Source organism: Miniopterus schreibersii (assembly GCF_964146895.1).
Source record: "Miniopterus schreibersii genome assembly, chromosome: 19".
Lineage (NCBI taxonomy): Eukaryota > Metazoa > Chordata > Mammalia > Chiroptera > Miniopteridae > Miniopterus > Miniopterus schreibersii.
In genome coordinates this window covers 24,575,519-24,591,762 of record NC_138119.1, presented here as the reverse complement: position 1 = coordinate 24,591,762, position 16,244 = coordinate 24,575,519, and the positions used below count along the sequence as shown (strand labels likewise).

Sequence of the window (16,244 nt, the reverse complement as noted above, 5' to 3'; positions counted from 1 at the left end):
TTGTGCAGTCTGAGTTGTTTTTTTAGGTTAGAAAGACTTGGGTTTGAGTTCTCGCTCTGCCACATCTCAATTATTGCTTTTGGGGCTATTTAATTAACTTCTGTGCCTCAGTTGCCTAATCAATAAAATGGTGTTAATAAGGCCTGTGTCAGGATTGTTGTAGTTATTGAAGTAGTTTTCATAAAGGCTTTAGCATTGTGCTTGTCACATGTGAACTTATATTAATATTAGTAGTTTTTGTTACATTGAGTTGTCGATTAAGCTCATTTTCAGCTGCATTTCTGCCAGCCTCGGCCTTCCTACATATGAAAATTATACTTACCCTTTCACATTTTGTACTCTTGGTTTTGGTGTGACAAGATCACTGAACCCTTGTTCCATGTTACACATCTGACGAAGTGTTTTCTTACCAGATCATGAATTAAAATATTTGACGAGAACAGTGCTGTGTGCTGAGAACACAGCTCTGGCTTTCTTTCTATTAGTCGTCCCTCCAGGTTCTTAAGACTTGTTTGTTCAGTGCTTTCTGGATTCCATTTTTCCATGAGCTGTAATCCACCTAACTGAAAATTCAGTCTGCCTTTCTCTGTCTTCCTCTAAGGACAATATGACCTTGTCGAACATGTTGCTTAAATCAAATTATGCATTGTTTATGCTCTTCCCTGATCTACTATTAGAACTATGTATTAAATAAAGTGGAGCTAATTAACCAAAATCAATACCATGTTCTTTAGTGAACATATACTGTTTCTAGTATGCTTCTTTTCCAAGTATTTATGAACAGTGAGGGGTACAAAGCTGTTGAACTCATGTAGAAACAAAGTGTTGGGACTTGCAGCAAACCTGTAGTTCAGCACCCACATTTTACAGATGAAAAACTCAGGCCCAGAGCACTGAGTGCCAGGGTCATGTGCTGCATATTTTCAAGGACTTGAGCTCTGGACACTTTTAGAATATTTATGGCACATTCATGACACCTAGTGGTCAGTGCTCTTACATGGATTGTGCATCATCAGTATCAGAATGCCATTTAAAAAAATTTAAATAAAATACAAATACCTCCTGAAAGCTCCCTGTTAACCTACTGTTTCTAATAAAAAATTGTTGCTTCTGAGATCCTTTAATGGAATGAATTACAGTTTGAAGGAGGGCCAGCAGAGGGCGCCAGGGGTTCATTCACCTACAATACCTGCCAAGTATGGAGTTTTTTTCCCCCTGCTTGTCAACCATCAAAATTTTGGACCGTGTGGGCAATGACTTTTGTCTGAATTGTTCACTGCTGTATCCCCAGTACCTAGCACAGTGCTTGACATAGCGTAGGCTTGCAATAAGTATTTATTGAATTTATATTTATTATAAATAATTTCCATAATACTTTTTCTTGGGAATTTAACAATTCAGGAACCTTCAGGACAATAACAAAGGTGTCTTAAGGTCCAAGGCAGTCGAGTAATTTGAACCACTGGCTCAATATTTTACCTTTTGAATTTGATATTTTTAAAGTTCTGATTTGAGTCATTACTGACCAGAATTGCTCTTTTCACCTTTGCTTCATTAATAATTGGTGTTTGGTCGTCTGACAAAGTTTTTTCTTTCCCTCTGAATTCTCTGTTAAATTTCTAGTATTTTAAATAGTTCTAATGAGACTATGATGAGTCTCAGGAAAATACATTAGCAGAGAGATTTGCCAGATTGGGGCATGTTTCTTTTGGACCGAGGAGCTCTCCCCCCACACATATGTTCTTATTCTTTCCTGGGTTTTCAGAGCTGTCACGTGGGGGCAGTTTAAGGATGTGAACACCATGGGGAAGAGAGAGGGATGGGTTTCAGCCCTTGAAAATTTAAGATCATTTTGTTCCAATTTACTTTTAGAAGAGCATCCTAAATTTTGGTGTAGTCCATGTTTAAAAAATTATTTTAAGGAAAATTTGTTATGTAAGAAGGCAAAAGGTTCTTTGTGTTGCTCATGGCAGCTTGGCTAAACACCAGTTGTGATACTCTCTGGAGAGCTGTGCACCTCCAGACATTTAAAAGGGCATAGTGAGAGCACTGTGGAAAGAAGCATTTTAATATCTGCAGTTGCCCACAAAATCTATTATGCTTGAAACAGACTCCCCTATGAGAGTGACGGGGACCCTCTGGTTATTTTACAGCCTCTAAATTGCACAAGTCAACATCACTGCATTTTAACCTCAGATCCATGCAGCAAAATGTTAGATGAATCGTTATTTAGACACATCGATTTCTTTTTCATAGTGAAAATTATGAAGTTTTAAGCAGTCTCAGGCTTTACCTCCTTGCTGTTATTTCCCAAACATAAATTTTATGTGTGCTAAAATAATTATAGTGGTTTTGTATATGGCTAATAGTTTTAAACCCAACTTTTTATGAAATAAAAATGTCAAAACACAATGGTAAACTTGAACCAGAGCTTGGGACTAATGTTTCTAAAGTTCAAAATATTCTTTCTTTAAATAATTTTGTATTGCACATTTTTTGTTGTTGTTAGTGTACTGCATTGGAACAAAAACTGAAAAAATTGACTGAAGATTTGAGTTGTCAGCGACAAAATGCAGAAAGTGCCAGATGTTCTGTGGAACAGAAACTCAAGGAAAAAGAGAAGGAGTTTCAAGAGGTAAGGTGAATAGATTCATTCGGAGTTTGTCCGGATGTCACAGTTTCACCCTGGGAAAAGAGGCATTTATCATCATTTGGGATGTTCTACTAGGAAAATGCTCTGGGAGGAAAAGGTTGCTATATTTTCCTTCATACTTTGCAATCTTTCAGTTTTTGATCAGAGAACAAGCTCAGTAGTCAGAATGTTCTTTTTTATCCATGTTTTCTGATTTGTTTGAGATTATTATTCTCTGGGTAGGACAGGGTCATATTTCTCCTTTCAAACACTCTCTGTTGTGAAGGAAATTGTGTTACAGTTTCTGGCTGTCTTTAAAGCCTGTGGGTTGGCAAATACATTAGAACAGTAGTTGATGAAGTGGAGAAAGACGCTGGCAGCCAAGTCAAGGCTAAGGATGCCCTCCGTAAGTATAGCTGCCAGTGCGAGGTGGTTCAGCTGGAAAGTGTGTCATACAGATCGAGGGTCCACTGACTTCCAGTAAGAGTGGCTGCAGATCGGAGCTCGTCCTGGTCAGACACAGCCTGACATATTCGTTAAACTGTTATTGCTTTATTTTTTATCTTACCGGGACTACTTGTAAACAATGGGCAAGATGTAGACAATTACCCAGAAGGAAGTAATTCCACCTCCTGGGGGAATTGTAACCATTTGTGCATTTAAATATATTTTTTAATTTAATTTTTTAATTCCAGTCGACATATAGTATTCTATTAGTTTCAGGTGCACAGCATAGTGGTAAGACATTTATAAAACTCACAAAGTGATGCCCCAATAAAATAAGTATTTAAATATTGTATCTGTTATTTCTTGAGCAAATAAGATATCAGGTGCTTTGATAGTTCCTGAGTGAACAGGGTGACTAAGACCATGGGTTTTATAGTCTAGAATAGTGGTTTTCAACCAGGGGTGATTCCCCCCCCACCCGGGGATATTAGCAATATCTGGGGATATTTTTTATTGTTACAACTAGGGTAGAGGAGTGGGGGGGCAGCTACCAGCATTTAGTGGCTAGGGGTCAGGGCTGCTGGTAAACACTCTATAATATGGTACAGTCCCTTAGATAAAGCATTGTCCCCAGCCCAGAATATGAGTAGTGCCAAGGCTGGCAATCCCTGGTACAACAGTAGGGTGATAGAGACCTCCCCCTCAAAAACAAACTAACAAACAAACAAACAAAAAAACATACAAAGGACACATACATTAAAAAAAAAAAAGAACTGCAAATGTTACTCTCCTTATGTGGTTTTCCAAGTTCATTGGTGACATATACTTTGTGTCATTCTCAATTGTAAGTGGTGTATGGTATTTGAAATTTTAAGCCCCATTTTTGAGCTCGTTTGATTTCTCAGCTGAATTGGGATGGTTGCAGCTCAGCTCTACTCTCTTTTGCCCCTGGCTACTTCAAAACAGAGATGATTGACTTAAGAGTGGGCATGAGGCAGAAAGAGGCGAGCTTCCATGTGGTCAACTGGCGGGCTCCTTCCCTGGCCCTCGGAGACCTGGATTTGATTATGGGGACCTGTGCTCCAGCTCACATTGATCATCAGGTGGATGGTCTGCTAGGCTCCCTGTTGTCTCCAGCTCTGTCATTGCTTTTCCTGTGGGATGTGTGTCACCCTTGGATCCGCCTGGGTACCACTGTTAGTGCGATGCATGTGTCTTTTGCTTTTTAGGAGCTGTCCCGTCAACAGCGCTCCTTCCAAACACTGGACCAAGAGTGCGCTCAGGTGAAAGCCAAACTCACGCAGGAGCTGCAACAGGCCAAGAACGCCCACAATATCCTGCAGGCCGAGCTGGATAAAGTAGGCGCTGCTTCCTCTCTCCCTGTTCCTTGTACCTGTTATTTCTGTACTGCAGCTGACAGGATACTTTGAAGGGAAAAATGCTCTGTCCTCACTTTACTTTCTTTTCAAACAGGAGAGCAAATGGAACCTGTCTGGGTCCGGGTTCTCTCATTTAGAGAAGACGACAGTGATTGAGTGAATGACTGAGGTTCTCAGATCTGAAAGTCTGTAGCACAATAATATTCTGGTTCTTGGTCATGTCACCAGGAGGGAGCTGTCCCAAGCACTGAAAATTATCATCAATTTACTTACCACTCACTTCAAAAATGATGTTGTCCAGTTTTGTGGCTTTACGTTTCATCTGCATGGTGGTCGCTCCCATAATTATGTCTCCATCCTCGACATCTGTTCTGAACTTGAGTCTGTTAATGTGCTGGTCAGATCACGTCACTCTGCTCAGAACTCTGCAGTCACCCCCGTCTGTCTCAGAGTGAGGGTCTCAACCAACATAGATGGCATCAGTTCTTTTATTCCATGACGTTTTTATTATTGAAGAAGAAATGATTATTGAAACCATAAACAACAGAAAACTGAACCTTGGCCTTATTTTCTCTTTGTAGGTCACATCAGTAAAGAACCAGCTAGAGAAAAGATTGGAAGAATTTAAGCAAAATGCCTGCCGAACCGAACAGGCATTGCAGGCGAGTCAGAGCAAGGAAACTGAGCTGAAGAGGAACCTCGAGGTGAGAGAGGAGCAGAGACGAGTGTTTGTCAACCTTTGTTCAGGATGCAGAGGAGGGGTAAAGGGAATTGTTCCACTGCTTTTCAGTGGCTTATGACGACCATGGCATTTTCTCTTTTATTTGTCAGAAGTAGGTATGACAAAATATCTTGTATATAACCTATGACATAGAACATAGTGCTTTTCTTCACTTTCTATTCTGATATAATTATAATTATATAATATGTAGGTAGCAATTATAGGAAAATGACCTTTATTAAGAACACATGCTACTACTTTTTTTGAAAGATTGTTTGAAACCATCTGGGAGGTGGAAGAATGGAAGAAAACCAGGGATTTTCTAAATGGAAAGAAACAAAATTGGTGAAGGGGGTATAATTTAAATCCCTTTTCCAAGGGTTGGCTTTTGAATCGTCAAATATTAAAAACCTGGTGGAAAGTTAGTGACTTAAGTGAGCAAAGTAATGACATGAAGAAATGAAGAGTTTTTAGATTTCAGGTTCTTGTGAAAACATTGAGTAGTTGTAAATTATGTTACTGACGCTTCAGAAGTCAGCATTGGCCTCAGTGTCGAGCATGGCTGACGGTGTCTTTGTAGATTCGTGTCTTTCTACTCTCGTGTCTTTCTACTCAGTGCTGGGTGATATCCCCAGTGGTGTGGGTATCGGACTGCCCAGATGTTGCTTCTGCCGATAGGGTTTTATCCATACTTACTTTAACTTGGCTCCTCTTGGAACTTATTTAGTGGCCTGGAGTTTATTTTAAAGGGCTTAATTCAGAGCCATTTAGGGGAGAACTCAATAGACTGAAACAATTTGAGTAGCTCCATATGTCAGCATTTCAATATTATGAAGGAGCGCAGCAGAACAGTAGAAGTTTCTTCCCCATCCAATGTCACAGGAGAGACTTTTTCCCACTTGTTTAAATGTTCTGCAGTCACTTTCTAGGCTGTGAAGGTTCTTTTTCCAACATTCTCTATAAAGAACCGTTATTTATGCAGGTGGGGAGAGTCAAAGTGTATTTATCCCCCAGCTTTGAAGAGTGTAATGTGACTGTAAAATCCGAACATCTGTCAGTAGCAAAGTAGCAGCACAGCCAGCCTCAGGGGTAACACAGCTGGAGACGGGAGTCCGCATCTCTAGCCACCGGCGTGGAAGACAACTTCTTATCTGACGATGGTTTCAACAGCGAATGATTTCAAACGGAAGTGTTTTGTTTCAGCAAAACAAATGTTTGCCTTTTGGCCAGTGGGGACCAACCAACAGATGCTTCTGCTAACATTTCCACAGGCAGACTGGCACCGAGCTCTTCCCTCTGTGAGCTTCCCTTTCAGCCAGGAACTCTCCCGCGACGCCCCTGGCTGCCTGGTGGAAGCATTTTGTAAAAGCAGTCATCTGGTTAAGAGGGTTCAAACACTTTTAAAACAGTCTGCTTGGCCCGGGCACAGTGGTGGGCTAGGCATTGTCTTGCAGGTGTTTCCGGAAGACTTGTGTGACCCCCCCAGGGTCTGGTGTGTCAGCTGTGGATCTGTCCATGGTGAATTCGCATATACTGAGTTAAATGCCCCCGTGTTGCACTAATATTTCATTGATGTCTGTGTCCAGTGAGCGTAGTCATGTGCAAGGGCCTAGCACAGGACCAGGGAATTCATTTAGTATCTCTCTTAATTTGTGTGTGTGTTTATGTGTGAGTGTGTGTTTTCTTTTGAAGAAGATATTAAGAACTCAAAGGGTTTAGCTGGCTCTTGCATTTTGAGTTGGGATTGGATCAGAAAAGTGATTTAGCAGTTAGAGTGGTGATATAACTTAATGGTATAATGGTGGCTTTAGACCGAGCGAGAGCTGAAATTGCATTGCTTTTCTGCCACCTACCTACTGGGTGACCTTGGGACAAGGACTTTCCATTTCTGAGTCTGATTTTCCTCATCTACATAATATAGGGACAAATAAGATGCCTCCCTTTTAAAAGCTGTATCAATGATTAAAATAAATCCTGCCAGCACATAAGTGCTCAGTAGATGATTAAAGTCCACCTGCTCATTGCTGTGGTCTTCACAACTGTTATGACCTGTTTGCTGTCACCCATAGGTACAGAAAGCGATGAGCCAGGGGACAGTGCATTTGAGATTTTACACATTTAAAATTTTCCTGTTCTGGTCTATCACTGTGGTCTCTTTCTGTGTCTAATTATAAGTAAGTACAAACAAGTTTAGCGCGCTGATAGGTTTTGGATGCCGAAATAATGTGACAGTTGTACCGAAATTTTCCTTGCTCGTGTTTAGCAAACTAATATGCCACTCACAAAGAGAAATTATCAGTAGTGGAAATGAGATTTAATGGTCCAATCAAGGGTAAAGTTAACATTTAGTATCAAAGTGAATGGAGGGTTTAGATAAACTGCTCATCCAGCATCAGCTGCCAGCCCCATAGCATTGGGGTTAGGCCATCATGTACCATCATTTGACAGCCAAGATGGGGGGAACACTTGCTTAGGGACCTTCCCGAGTGCGGGGATCTGTGTTACACCAGATCCTCTAAGGGGCTTGGCCTGGCAGGCAGGAATGATGAGGTGGAAGGGAAAAAAAGCATTCTTTGCATCCATCCCTTGTTCACGATATAGACTTCGCCCCAGCAGGGGACGTATTAAGCTTCATTCATGGATGGGATCATGAAATAGCACACAGTAACTGAAATTTGTTTTGTCTGGCCCTAGGAAAGGATGCCTCCCTCGCTGCTCCTAAACCAGAGTTGATCTGGGTGGAATAGCTTGCTAAGCTCAGATGCTGGCTTGCGGTTATAGGGATTTTTGTTGCTTTTTTCCAGACTTGTGCCCAGTTTTGCAGATCGTGTCAGGATGCAGGAGATGCCTAGGAGAATGTATACTTGTATGCTTAACTCATCGTTGATAATGAGCTACCCAATCAAGTCTTAAGTGGCTGTAGCCTCACAGAAAACTAATTGCGGATGGATGGCAGCCTACAGCTCCATTTTCCGATGCTCATTTTCTAAATTCTGGCCTTTTAAAAATCCTTGGGTTGGTTGTAGCTGTAGCATTAGAAGCCTGCTGGGTCCCAGGATTGGCTGAACATTTCTTCGTTAGAAACAAATATTTACAGAGCTAATGCCAGAATAGGGAAAGACATGTTAATCTTTCCATTTGACTTATTATTTATGTAAATGTCTCCAGTTGTGGACAGAGGTGGTGGAGACCAGCAGGCACATAAACATAAGTTGCCCCCTTCCCTCTCTGGGGTGCACCCAGCTTTGTACATGGTGTCTTCTCAGCTTTCTTGTCACCTTCAGATGTAGATGCCATTTGATTTGATTGATTTTTTAGGGTAAGAAAATATTTTATAGGCTGCAAAGTAAACATACTAAGTCAACCCAGGTGGCTAAATTCCAGTTCCTGTCTGATGTTGAACTCATTCAGCTGATCTTAGCACTGATCATGCAGATCTGGCTGCTGTTAGATTTTTGGGAAGAAATACTAATAATGCCCCATTACACTTGTTAAAGTGCTTTAAGATATTTCTCCTTTCACATCTGTGATCTCACTTGATGGTAATTATCCTGTGCTTGAAGAACAAACAGACGATTATAGTGTCTGTAGTTTATTGATGTTAGTTTAAGTCAATAACATCATTACTTTACAAAAAAGTGTTTTTATTGATTTTAGAGAGGTGCAGAGAGATAGAAACATGGATGGAATGAGAGAGAGAAACATTGATCGGCTGCCTCCTTCATGCCCCACTACTGGGGATCCAGCCTGCAGCCTGGGCATGTGCTCTGACCCGGAATAGAACCGGCAGCCTCTCAGTGCATGGGATGATACTCAATCGACTGAGCTACACTGGCCAGGGCACACCATTGCATCTTGATCCTTAATGATCTTTCTTTGTGGACTTAACACTGCCCAGTATGAATGTCAGCCTCAGTCTTGAGATCAGATGGAGCAGCCCTTTAGTTCTGATTGATGTCTTAATTTACCAGCAAGGAAGGGAGGTAGGATGAGCACAAAGACAGGAGTTTAAATTACAATGGGGTCTGTCTTATCTTGATGATGAAATGAGCATATATACAGGAACACAGCAGCTGCCAGCAAGTTTTCAAGTCCTTTATCCTAGCCAGATTCCCCCTCTTCTTGAATTTGGCTTTGCTACCTCGGTACCCATCTGCTGGTAGTAACCAGACTGATAATTGAAGGCAGCTTTCCAACACAGCACTGCCAGGGCCATCTGTTTTCTAACGGTGCAGTAGTGTTTTGGAGGCTGGGTCTTAATTGTTTCTTTAAGATTTGGAATTTCCCCGTTTCTCAGAGGGGTATTTAAGTGTGTTTTTTAAAAAGTTAGCCATATGAATTTTTCCCCCCCAAGGATGCGAGGCCCTTAGTTCTGTCAGTATATGCCAATTCTCTGTGGTCCAGAGAGTGGCATATCATATAGGTTGAGATACTTTTGAGCTATAAAAGCATCGAAGGTTGGAAAATAAGTTGAGAAAATAGAGGATTTATGATATTGTATGTCTTATGTTTATTGTGTGTCTTAAAAACATATTTAAAGGGAATAGCACTTCTATTTAGCATGCAAATATTGCTTGGTTTTAAGAGCCAAAAAATATACATGTCTTCCTAGATGATATAATGGGGATACCTGTGTCTCTGCTACTTTATTTACATTTTGGTACATGGGTACTTCATTTAATCAGGTTCCCAAAGAATCTGTTTCACTGTGAAAATTCAGCTTCCTCCATCTAGAATGAATTCTTCCTTCTGTGCTCCAGCCCGATTTCCCATAGCACCCTCTACCTCTCTTTAGTAGTTAGCACATCCCCATGAGTGTCAAGTGTTTGGTATCACATCTTCCCCCACTGGGTTACTTGCTCTAAGGGTAGAGACTCTGTCTTACTTACATTTACATCTTTTATAATGCCCATTCTAGCATGTGGCCCCTTGTAGATTTTTTTGATAAAAGTATCAAAGATAATTTACTCATAAAGACATCCCTGTAACAGTGAACCTTAAGATGGCTTTACAGTGTAAAGTAAAAATTTGTCATGTGAATTTTTTTTAGCACATTAGATCTTTGCAAAGATATATTTGATCATTCAGGTATGATAGGAACTTTCAGCTTGTGTCTTTGAGGATCTTTTAAATAGGATTTTCCTGAGGAGCTAACTCTTTAACAAGTTTAGGGACAAACTAGAAAGCTCAAAGAAATATATTTCTCAAAGGAAAAGGATTATCATCAGATTTGGGTTTTGTGTGTTAGTTTTAACTTCTGTTCATAAACTCATTTGGTTTAAGCAAGAATGTCTGACTTTATTACTCAGAGGGAAAGTGTGATTCCTTCCCCTAGTGAGATACATAGTCACTTCCATTAGGCCCTTTACTAAGGCAGAAGTCGTAGTTTGCCCGAGCTTTTGTTTGATTATAACCAAGTAAATGTGCACTTTAGGAAACGAAGAAGGAAAACAGCTTCCTTAAGAGCCAGTCAGAGCAAAGCGCCAGAGAAGTCTGCCACCTGCAGGAGGAACTGAAGAAGACCAAGCAGTGTCTGAGTCAGAGCCAGAATTTTGCAGAAGAAATGCGGGGTAAGTAAAACTGGGTGTTTTAGGGTCATTTCTTTAAGCTAATGTTCCTGTGAGGGCGGATGGATGGCATTAGAAATGGAATTTTTCCGTATATTCTCGAAGGACGTCTGCGTTGGATGCGGAGAATGTTTTCTCCCTCCCACTTCTTAGTTTCCAGAGTGATAGCTGGAAATTTTTTAATGGAACACATCGAGTCCCCAAATGCCTGTTTTTTCAGCACTCTGAGACCAGAGGGGTAAATATTTTCCACACAAAAGTAAATTGTCAGTGCTGCCTGTCGCCCCAGAGTGCTATTGATGGTCTCAAGTGTGTTTGTTAGTTACATTCAGACAGCTCATCTCCTCTCTCATTACTATTTCCCTTATCATGGAAAATCTCTGTATGAAGTGCATGTTGTCCTAGCCCTTAATGACCATTGGTTTTTGATGATTTACTTGACTGAATGGTTTTATTTTCTTACTTTATAGCTACAGAATTATGCTTACACATCAAATGAATCCACCATTAGTTTCCTTTTTATCTGTGTACCATATGTCTTCTACTTACATTTATTCTGGGGTATTTGCACATCTAGGATTTCTTTTAACTTGGTCTGTGGATTATGTCACACTTGTCTGTGACTGTTTTCTTTTTTAAATTCTCTTTCCAAGACAGCTTTCAATTTTTCCATAGCAGTAGGTAGAAATGTCAGTCTTTCTTGAAAGAAAACTATGGGAAAAGTGAAGGGTTGGGGGTTTTCCAGTGTTGGTCACCAGGGTCATTGTCTCAGGTCCTCATGAACAGAGATGATTAATAGCCCTTGTGGCCGACTGACAGCCATCACTCAGTAGGTAGGCTGAGATTAGCAGGTTAAAAATTGGATCTGTTTTCCACTTATTGTAATGTCTGAATTTGGAATACATGCTGCTTTTATCACCTACTATGGAGATTCTCAACTTAAATTCTCGCACATTGGACTCGGGGAATATGAAGCCTTCCCATCACTGTTGAATAAAAGCAATGAGGTTATTCTCAACAGGATGGGACCAGTGGCAAGAGGTGTGTTTTGGGGCAGAAAACAAGGTTGTAATGGAGTTTGAAAAAGCTTCCAGATGATTCTTGAATTCATAGACACCACCCTTATTATGAGGGGCTGGGATATGGGTGACATTGCTCCTCAATAATACTCATATATAGGCCTCAAGAGTTACTGATTATAGGACATTTTACTCTTTTGTACTTAATCCTATGGATTTTGGCTAAAATGGTAGAGTTGTTACTTATTTTTCTGGGAAATCAGAATTACTCTATAGTGAAGTGGACATTTCCATTTTCAGTCCTACTTTTGTCACAGTTTTCATTCTTTCAGTAAGTATTTCAAAAGAGATGAAAGATACAGGCATACCTTGGAGATATGGTGGGTTTGATGGCATCCACTGCAAAAAACGAGTATCACAGTAAAGTGAGTCGTGATCTCTTTGCTGGTGGAGGGTCTTGCCTTCAGTTTCTAAAACATGCAACATCTTTGAGGCACAATAAAGTGAGTATTCCCATACACACACACATAAACACATACAAAGAAAAAAGGAAAAAAAGTTTCAAGTGCTTAGGAAAATAATCTCTTGGTATTTTATACAACAACACTTTATTAAGCTATTAGAAAGAAGCTGAACAAATGTATTACCATCCCTAAAAGGACCTTGTCTCTCATTGTCTTCATATAAGCTTAGGTGATTGTCAGGTTATCTACTTTGCAGGAGGTACTGGGCAATAAAGCCAGTTTTTATAGAGATGAGAAGTTGTTGGTTTGTTTGGATTTTTTTTTTTTTCAGTTTCAAATTCTTATAAAATAAATACCAAAAACATTGACAGGGCTTTTTATATTTTATTTTTAATAGCTAAGAATACTTCTCAGGAATCCATGTTAAAAGATCTTCAAGAAAAAATAAATCAGCAAGAGAATTCCTTGACTTTAGAGAAACTGAAGCTTGTCTTGGCTGACCTGGAAAAGCAGCGTGACTGTTCTCAAGACCTTTTGAAGAAAAGGGAACATCACATTGAACAACTGAGTGAAAAGTTAAGCAAAACAGAGAGAGAGTCTGAAGCTTTATTGAGTGCTTTGGAGATAAAAAAGAAAGAATTTGAACAATTGAAAGAAGAGAAAACTCTGTTTTCTCGTTGGAAAAGTGAAAATGAACAACTTATAAAGCAGATGGAATCAGAAAAGGAGAGCTTGCAGAGTAAAATTAATCAATTGGAAACTTGTCTTAAGACACAAAAAATAAAAAGCAATGAATACAACGAAAGAGTATGCACATTGGAGATGGAAAGAGAAAACCTAAACGTCGAGGTGAGAAACCTTCACAATGTGATTGATAGCAGGACTGTGGAGGTAGAGGCACAGAAACAAGCTTACACAGAGCTACAGCAGAAAGCTGAGTTCTCAGATCAGAAACATAAGAAGGAAATGGAAAATATGTGTTTGAAAGTTTCTGAGCTTACTGGGCAAGTTGAAGATCTAAAGCACAAGCTTCAATTACTGTCAGGTGAAATAGTGGACAGAGACCGACGTTACCAAGACTTGCAAGCAGAATATGAGAGCCTCAGGGATCTGCTGAAATCCAGTGATTCTTTGGTGGCAAATGAGGCTCATCCCAGAAGCCTTTTGGCTCTTGAGCAGCAGTCTGCAGTGAATAATTCCTTTGCAAATGTTCTTGAGGAACAAGGAAACATGCCTTCAGAAAGGAGTGACGGCCATGTAGAAGCAGGCCAAAGTCCAAAAAATTCAGCCATCTTACAAAATAGAGTCGTTTCTCTTGAGTTTTCATTGGAGTCTCAAAAGCAGATGAACTCAGATCTACAAAAGCAGTGTGAAGAGTTGGCACAAATCCGAGGAGAAATAGAAGAAAACCTCGTCAAAGCAGAACAGATGCATCAAAGTTTTGTGGCAGAAACAAGCCAACGCATTAGCAAGTTACAGGAAGACACTTCTGTCCATCAGAATGTTGTTGCAGAAACTTTAGTTGCCCTGGAGAGCAAGGACAAAGAGTTGCAGCTTTTGAATGAAAGATTAGAAAGTGAGCAAGCAGAGATTCAAGAATTAAAAAAGAGCAACCACTTGCTTCAGGAATCTCTAAAGGAGCTACAACTTTTGTCCGAAACTCTGAGCTCGGAGAAAAAGGAAATGAGTTCCATCCTTTCTCTAAATAAAAAGGAAATTGAAGAGCTGACCCAAGAGAATGGGACTCTCAAGGAACTTCACGCAACCTTAAATCAAGAGAAGATGGATTTACTCCAAAAAAGTGAGAATTTTTCACAGTGTTTAGTTGAAAGGGAAAAAAGCATTTCAGAGTTAACTAATCAGTACGAGCAAGACAGACTTATTTTACTACAGAGATGTGAAGATACAGGAAATGCATTTGAGGATCTTAGCGAGAAGTACAAAGCAGCCCAAGAAACAAACTCCAAATTAGAAAGCATGCTAAACGAATGCACTAGTGTTAGTGAAGACAGAAAAAATGATTTGGAACAGCTAAAGGAAACATTTGCAAGGGAACACCAAGCATTTGTAGCAAAATTAGCTTTAGCCGAAGAAAGAAACCAGAATCTAATACAAGAGCTGGGGTCATTGCAAGGAGATCTGAGAGCTGAGATCACAGAGATTCAAAGCAATTCCAAGAGAGAGGCTGATGGTTTAAAGCAAGAGATTGTGGCCTTAAAAGAAGAACGCGGCAAAATGCAAAAGGAAATGAACGCCTTATTACAAGAGACTGAGCAGCTGAGGAAGTTAATGAAGACGAAACGTGAGCATCAGAATCCAGAATCGGACCCAATTAGTGACTCTGTGCCAGAAAGAGACAATAAGATGCATAAATGTCATGTTCAGCTGCCGATGGAGCTTGAAGTTAAAGAAACTCTTCTAGACAATTATGATGCACAGTTGGAACAATTAGAAGCTAAGATAAGACACATGGAAGTACAACTTGAGGAAAGTGAGAAGGAGAAGAAGCACCTACAGCACGAATTGCAGACAATTCAAAGAGAATTTGGATCTGGAAATTTGCAGCAAGACACTCAGTCACAGGAGATCAGTGGCCTTAAAGACCACAAAGTAGATACAGAAGAAAATTATATGTCCATGCTCCATGAGTTGTCAACAAGTCAAAACAACAGCTCGCATCTACAGTGCTCTGTAGAAACGGCCATGAACAAACTGAATGAGCTCGAGACCATGTGTGAAATGCTGCGCGGTAAAAAGTTTGGATCAGTATCTGAGCTGAGTGACTCAAGATCAGAATGTATCACAGCAACTAGGCAAGTGGCAGAAGACGTTGAGAACCTAGTCAGTGAAGTTAAAATACTAAATGATGAAAATGGTCATTGCCAAGGTGACTTAGTGGAGGAAATGCCAGAAGGTGAGCTTGGCAAACAACAAAATGCAGAGACGTCGGTGTCCTTAAATCCTTTGGACCACAGTCACGTCTATGAACACTTGACATTGTTGAACAAAGAAGTTCAAATGCACCTTGCTGAGTTGCAGGAGAAATTGTCATCTTTACAAAACGAACACAAAATTTTACACGATCAGCACAGCCAAATGAGCTCTAAGATGTCAGAGCTACAGTCCTATGTTGACACATTAAAGGCCGAGAATTCGGTCTTGTCAATGAGTTTGAGAAGCTCTCAAGGTGACTTGGTGAAGGAGGGGAAGATGGAACCCGGGGAGGCGCATTCACTGTCACTGTCATTCTCTTGTGTGGCTGACATCCCTAGTCTTACAAGTCTGGGAGAATTGTCATTTTGCAAAGATCTTCTGGAACAGACAGGGGAAATATCCCTTTTGAATAGTTTAGAAGGGAGTGTTTCTACAAACCAGTCTAACCTAGAGGAGGTATCTTACAGCAGTCTGCAGGAGGAGGATCTGCCCCAGAAAGCAGTCCCATCCACCCCAGGGAAGAGTGTTGAAGAACTTGAGATCCTCTGCCAGATATACCTGCAGTCCCTCAAGAAGCTAGAAGAGAAAATTGAAAATCAAGAGATCATGAAAAAGAAGGAAATTGAAGAGCTTGAACAGTTACTAAGTTCTGAAAGGGAAGAGCTTGACTGCCTTAGGAAGCAGCATTTGTCAGAAAATGAACAGTGGCAACAGAAGCTGGCAAGCGTGACGGTGGAGATGGAGTCCAAGTTGGCGGCAGAAAAGAAACAGACGGAACACCTGTCACTGGAACTCGAGGTAGCACGACTCCAGCTACAAGGCCTGGACTTGAGTACTCGGTCTTTGCTCGTCACTGACCTTGAAGATGTGAGTACATGGGTTTACATGCTGTTTCTCTAATTATATGTCCAGTAGTCAATAAATGTTTGTTGAATTGAAATCAATATTGAACCTAACTTAAAATATTTTTAGAGTTCAGAGGCATAAGAAAATATCCCAAAGTTCTTAAAGAAAACAAATCAGAACTTTAGCAACATGAGTAAACCTTGGGGAGCTAAATTTCTACAGTTATTACATTTAA

The 16,244-nt window shown here is 40.4% G+C and overlaps 1 protein-coding gene across 5 annotated transcripts in view; it reads left to right on the top strand.

Annotated features, from left to right (window-relative positions):
- The window catches only part of CENPF (centromere protein F), a 50,070-nt gene that overhangs the window by 14,649 nt on the left and 19,177 nt on the right, over positions 1–16,244 (top strand). For all 5 annotated transcript variants that reach the window (XM_081120274.1, XM_081120270.1, XM_081120271.1 and 2 more), the window contains exons 8-12: positions 2,510–2,635; positions 4,309–4,437; positions 5,040–5,162; positions 10,614–10,749; positions 12,627–16,030. In XM_081120274.1, coding sequence (XP_080976400.1) covers positions 2,510–2,635; positions 4,309–4,437; positions 5,040–5,162; positions 10,614–10,749; positions 12,627–16,030 — 3,918 coding nt within the window. The remainder of the gene's footprint in view (positions 1–2,509; positions 2,636–4,308; positions 4,438–5,039; positions 5,163–10,613; positions 10,750–12,626; positions 16,031–16,244) is intronic.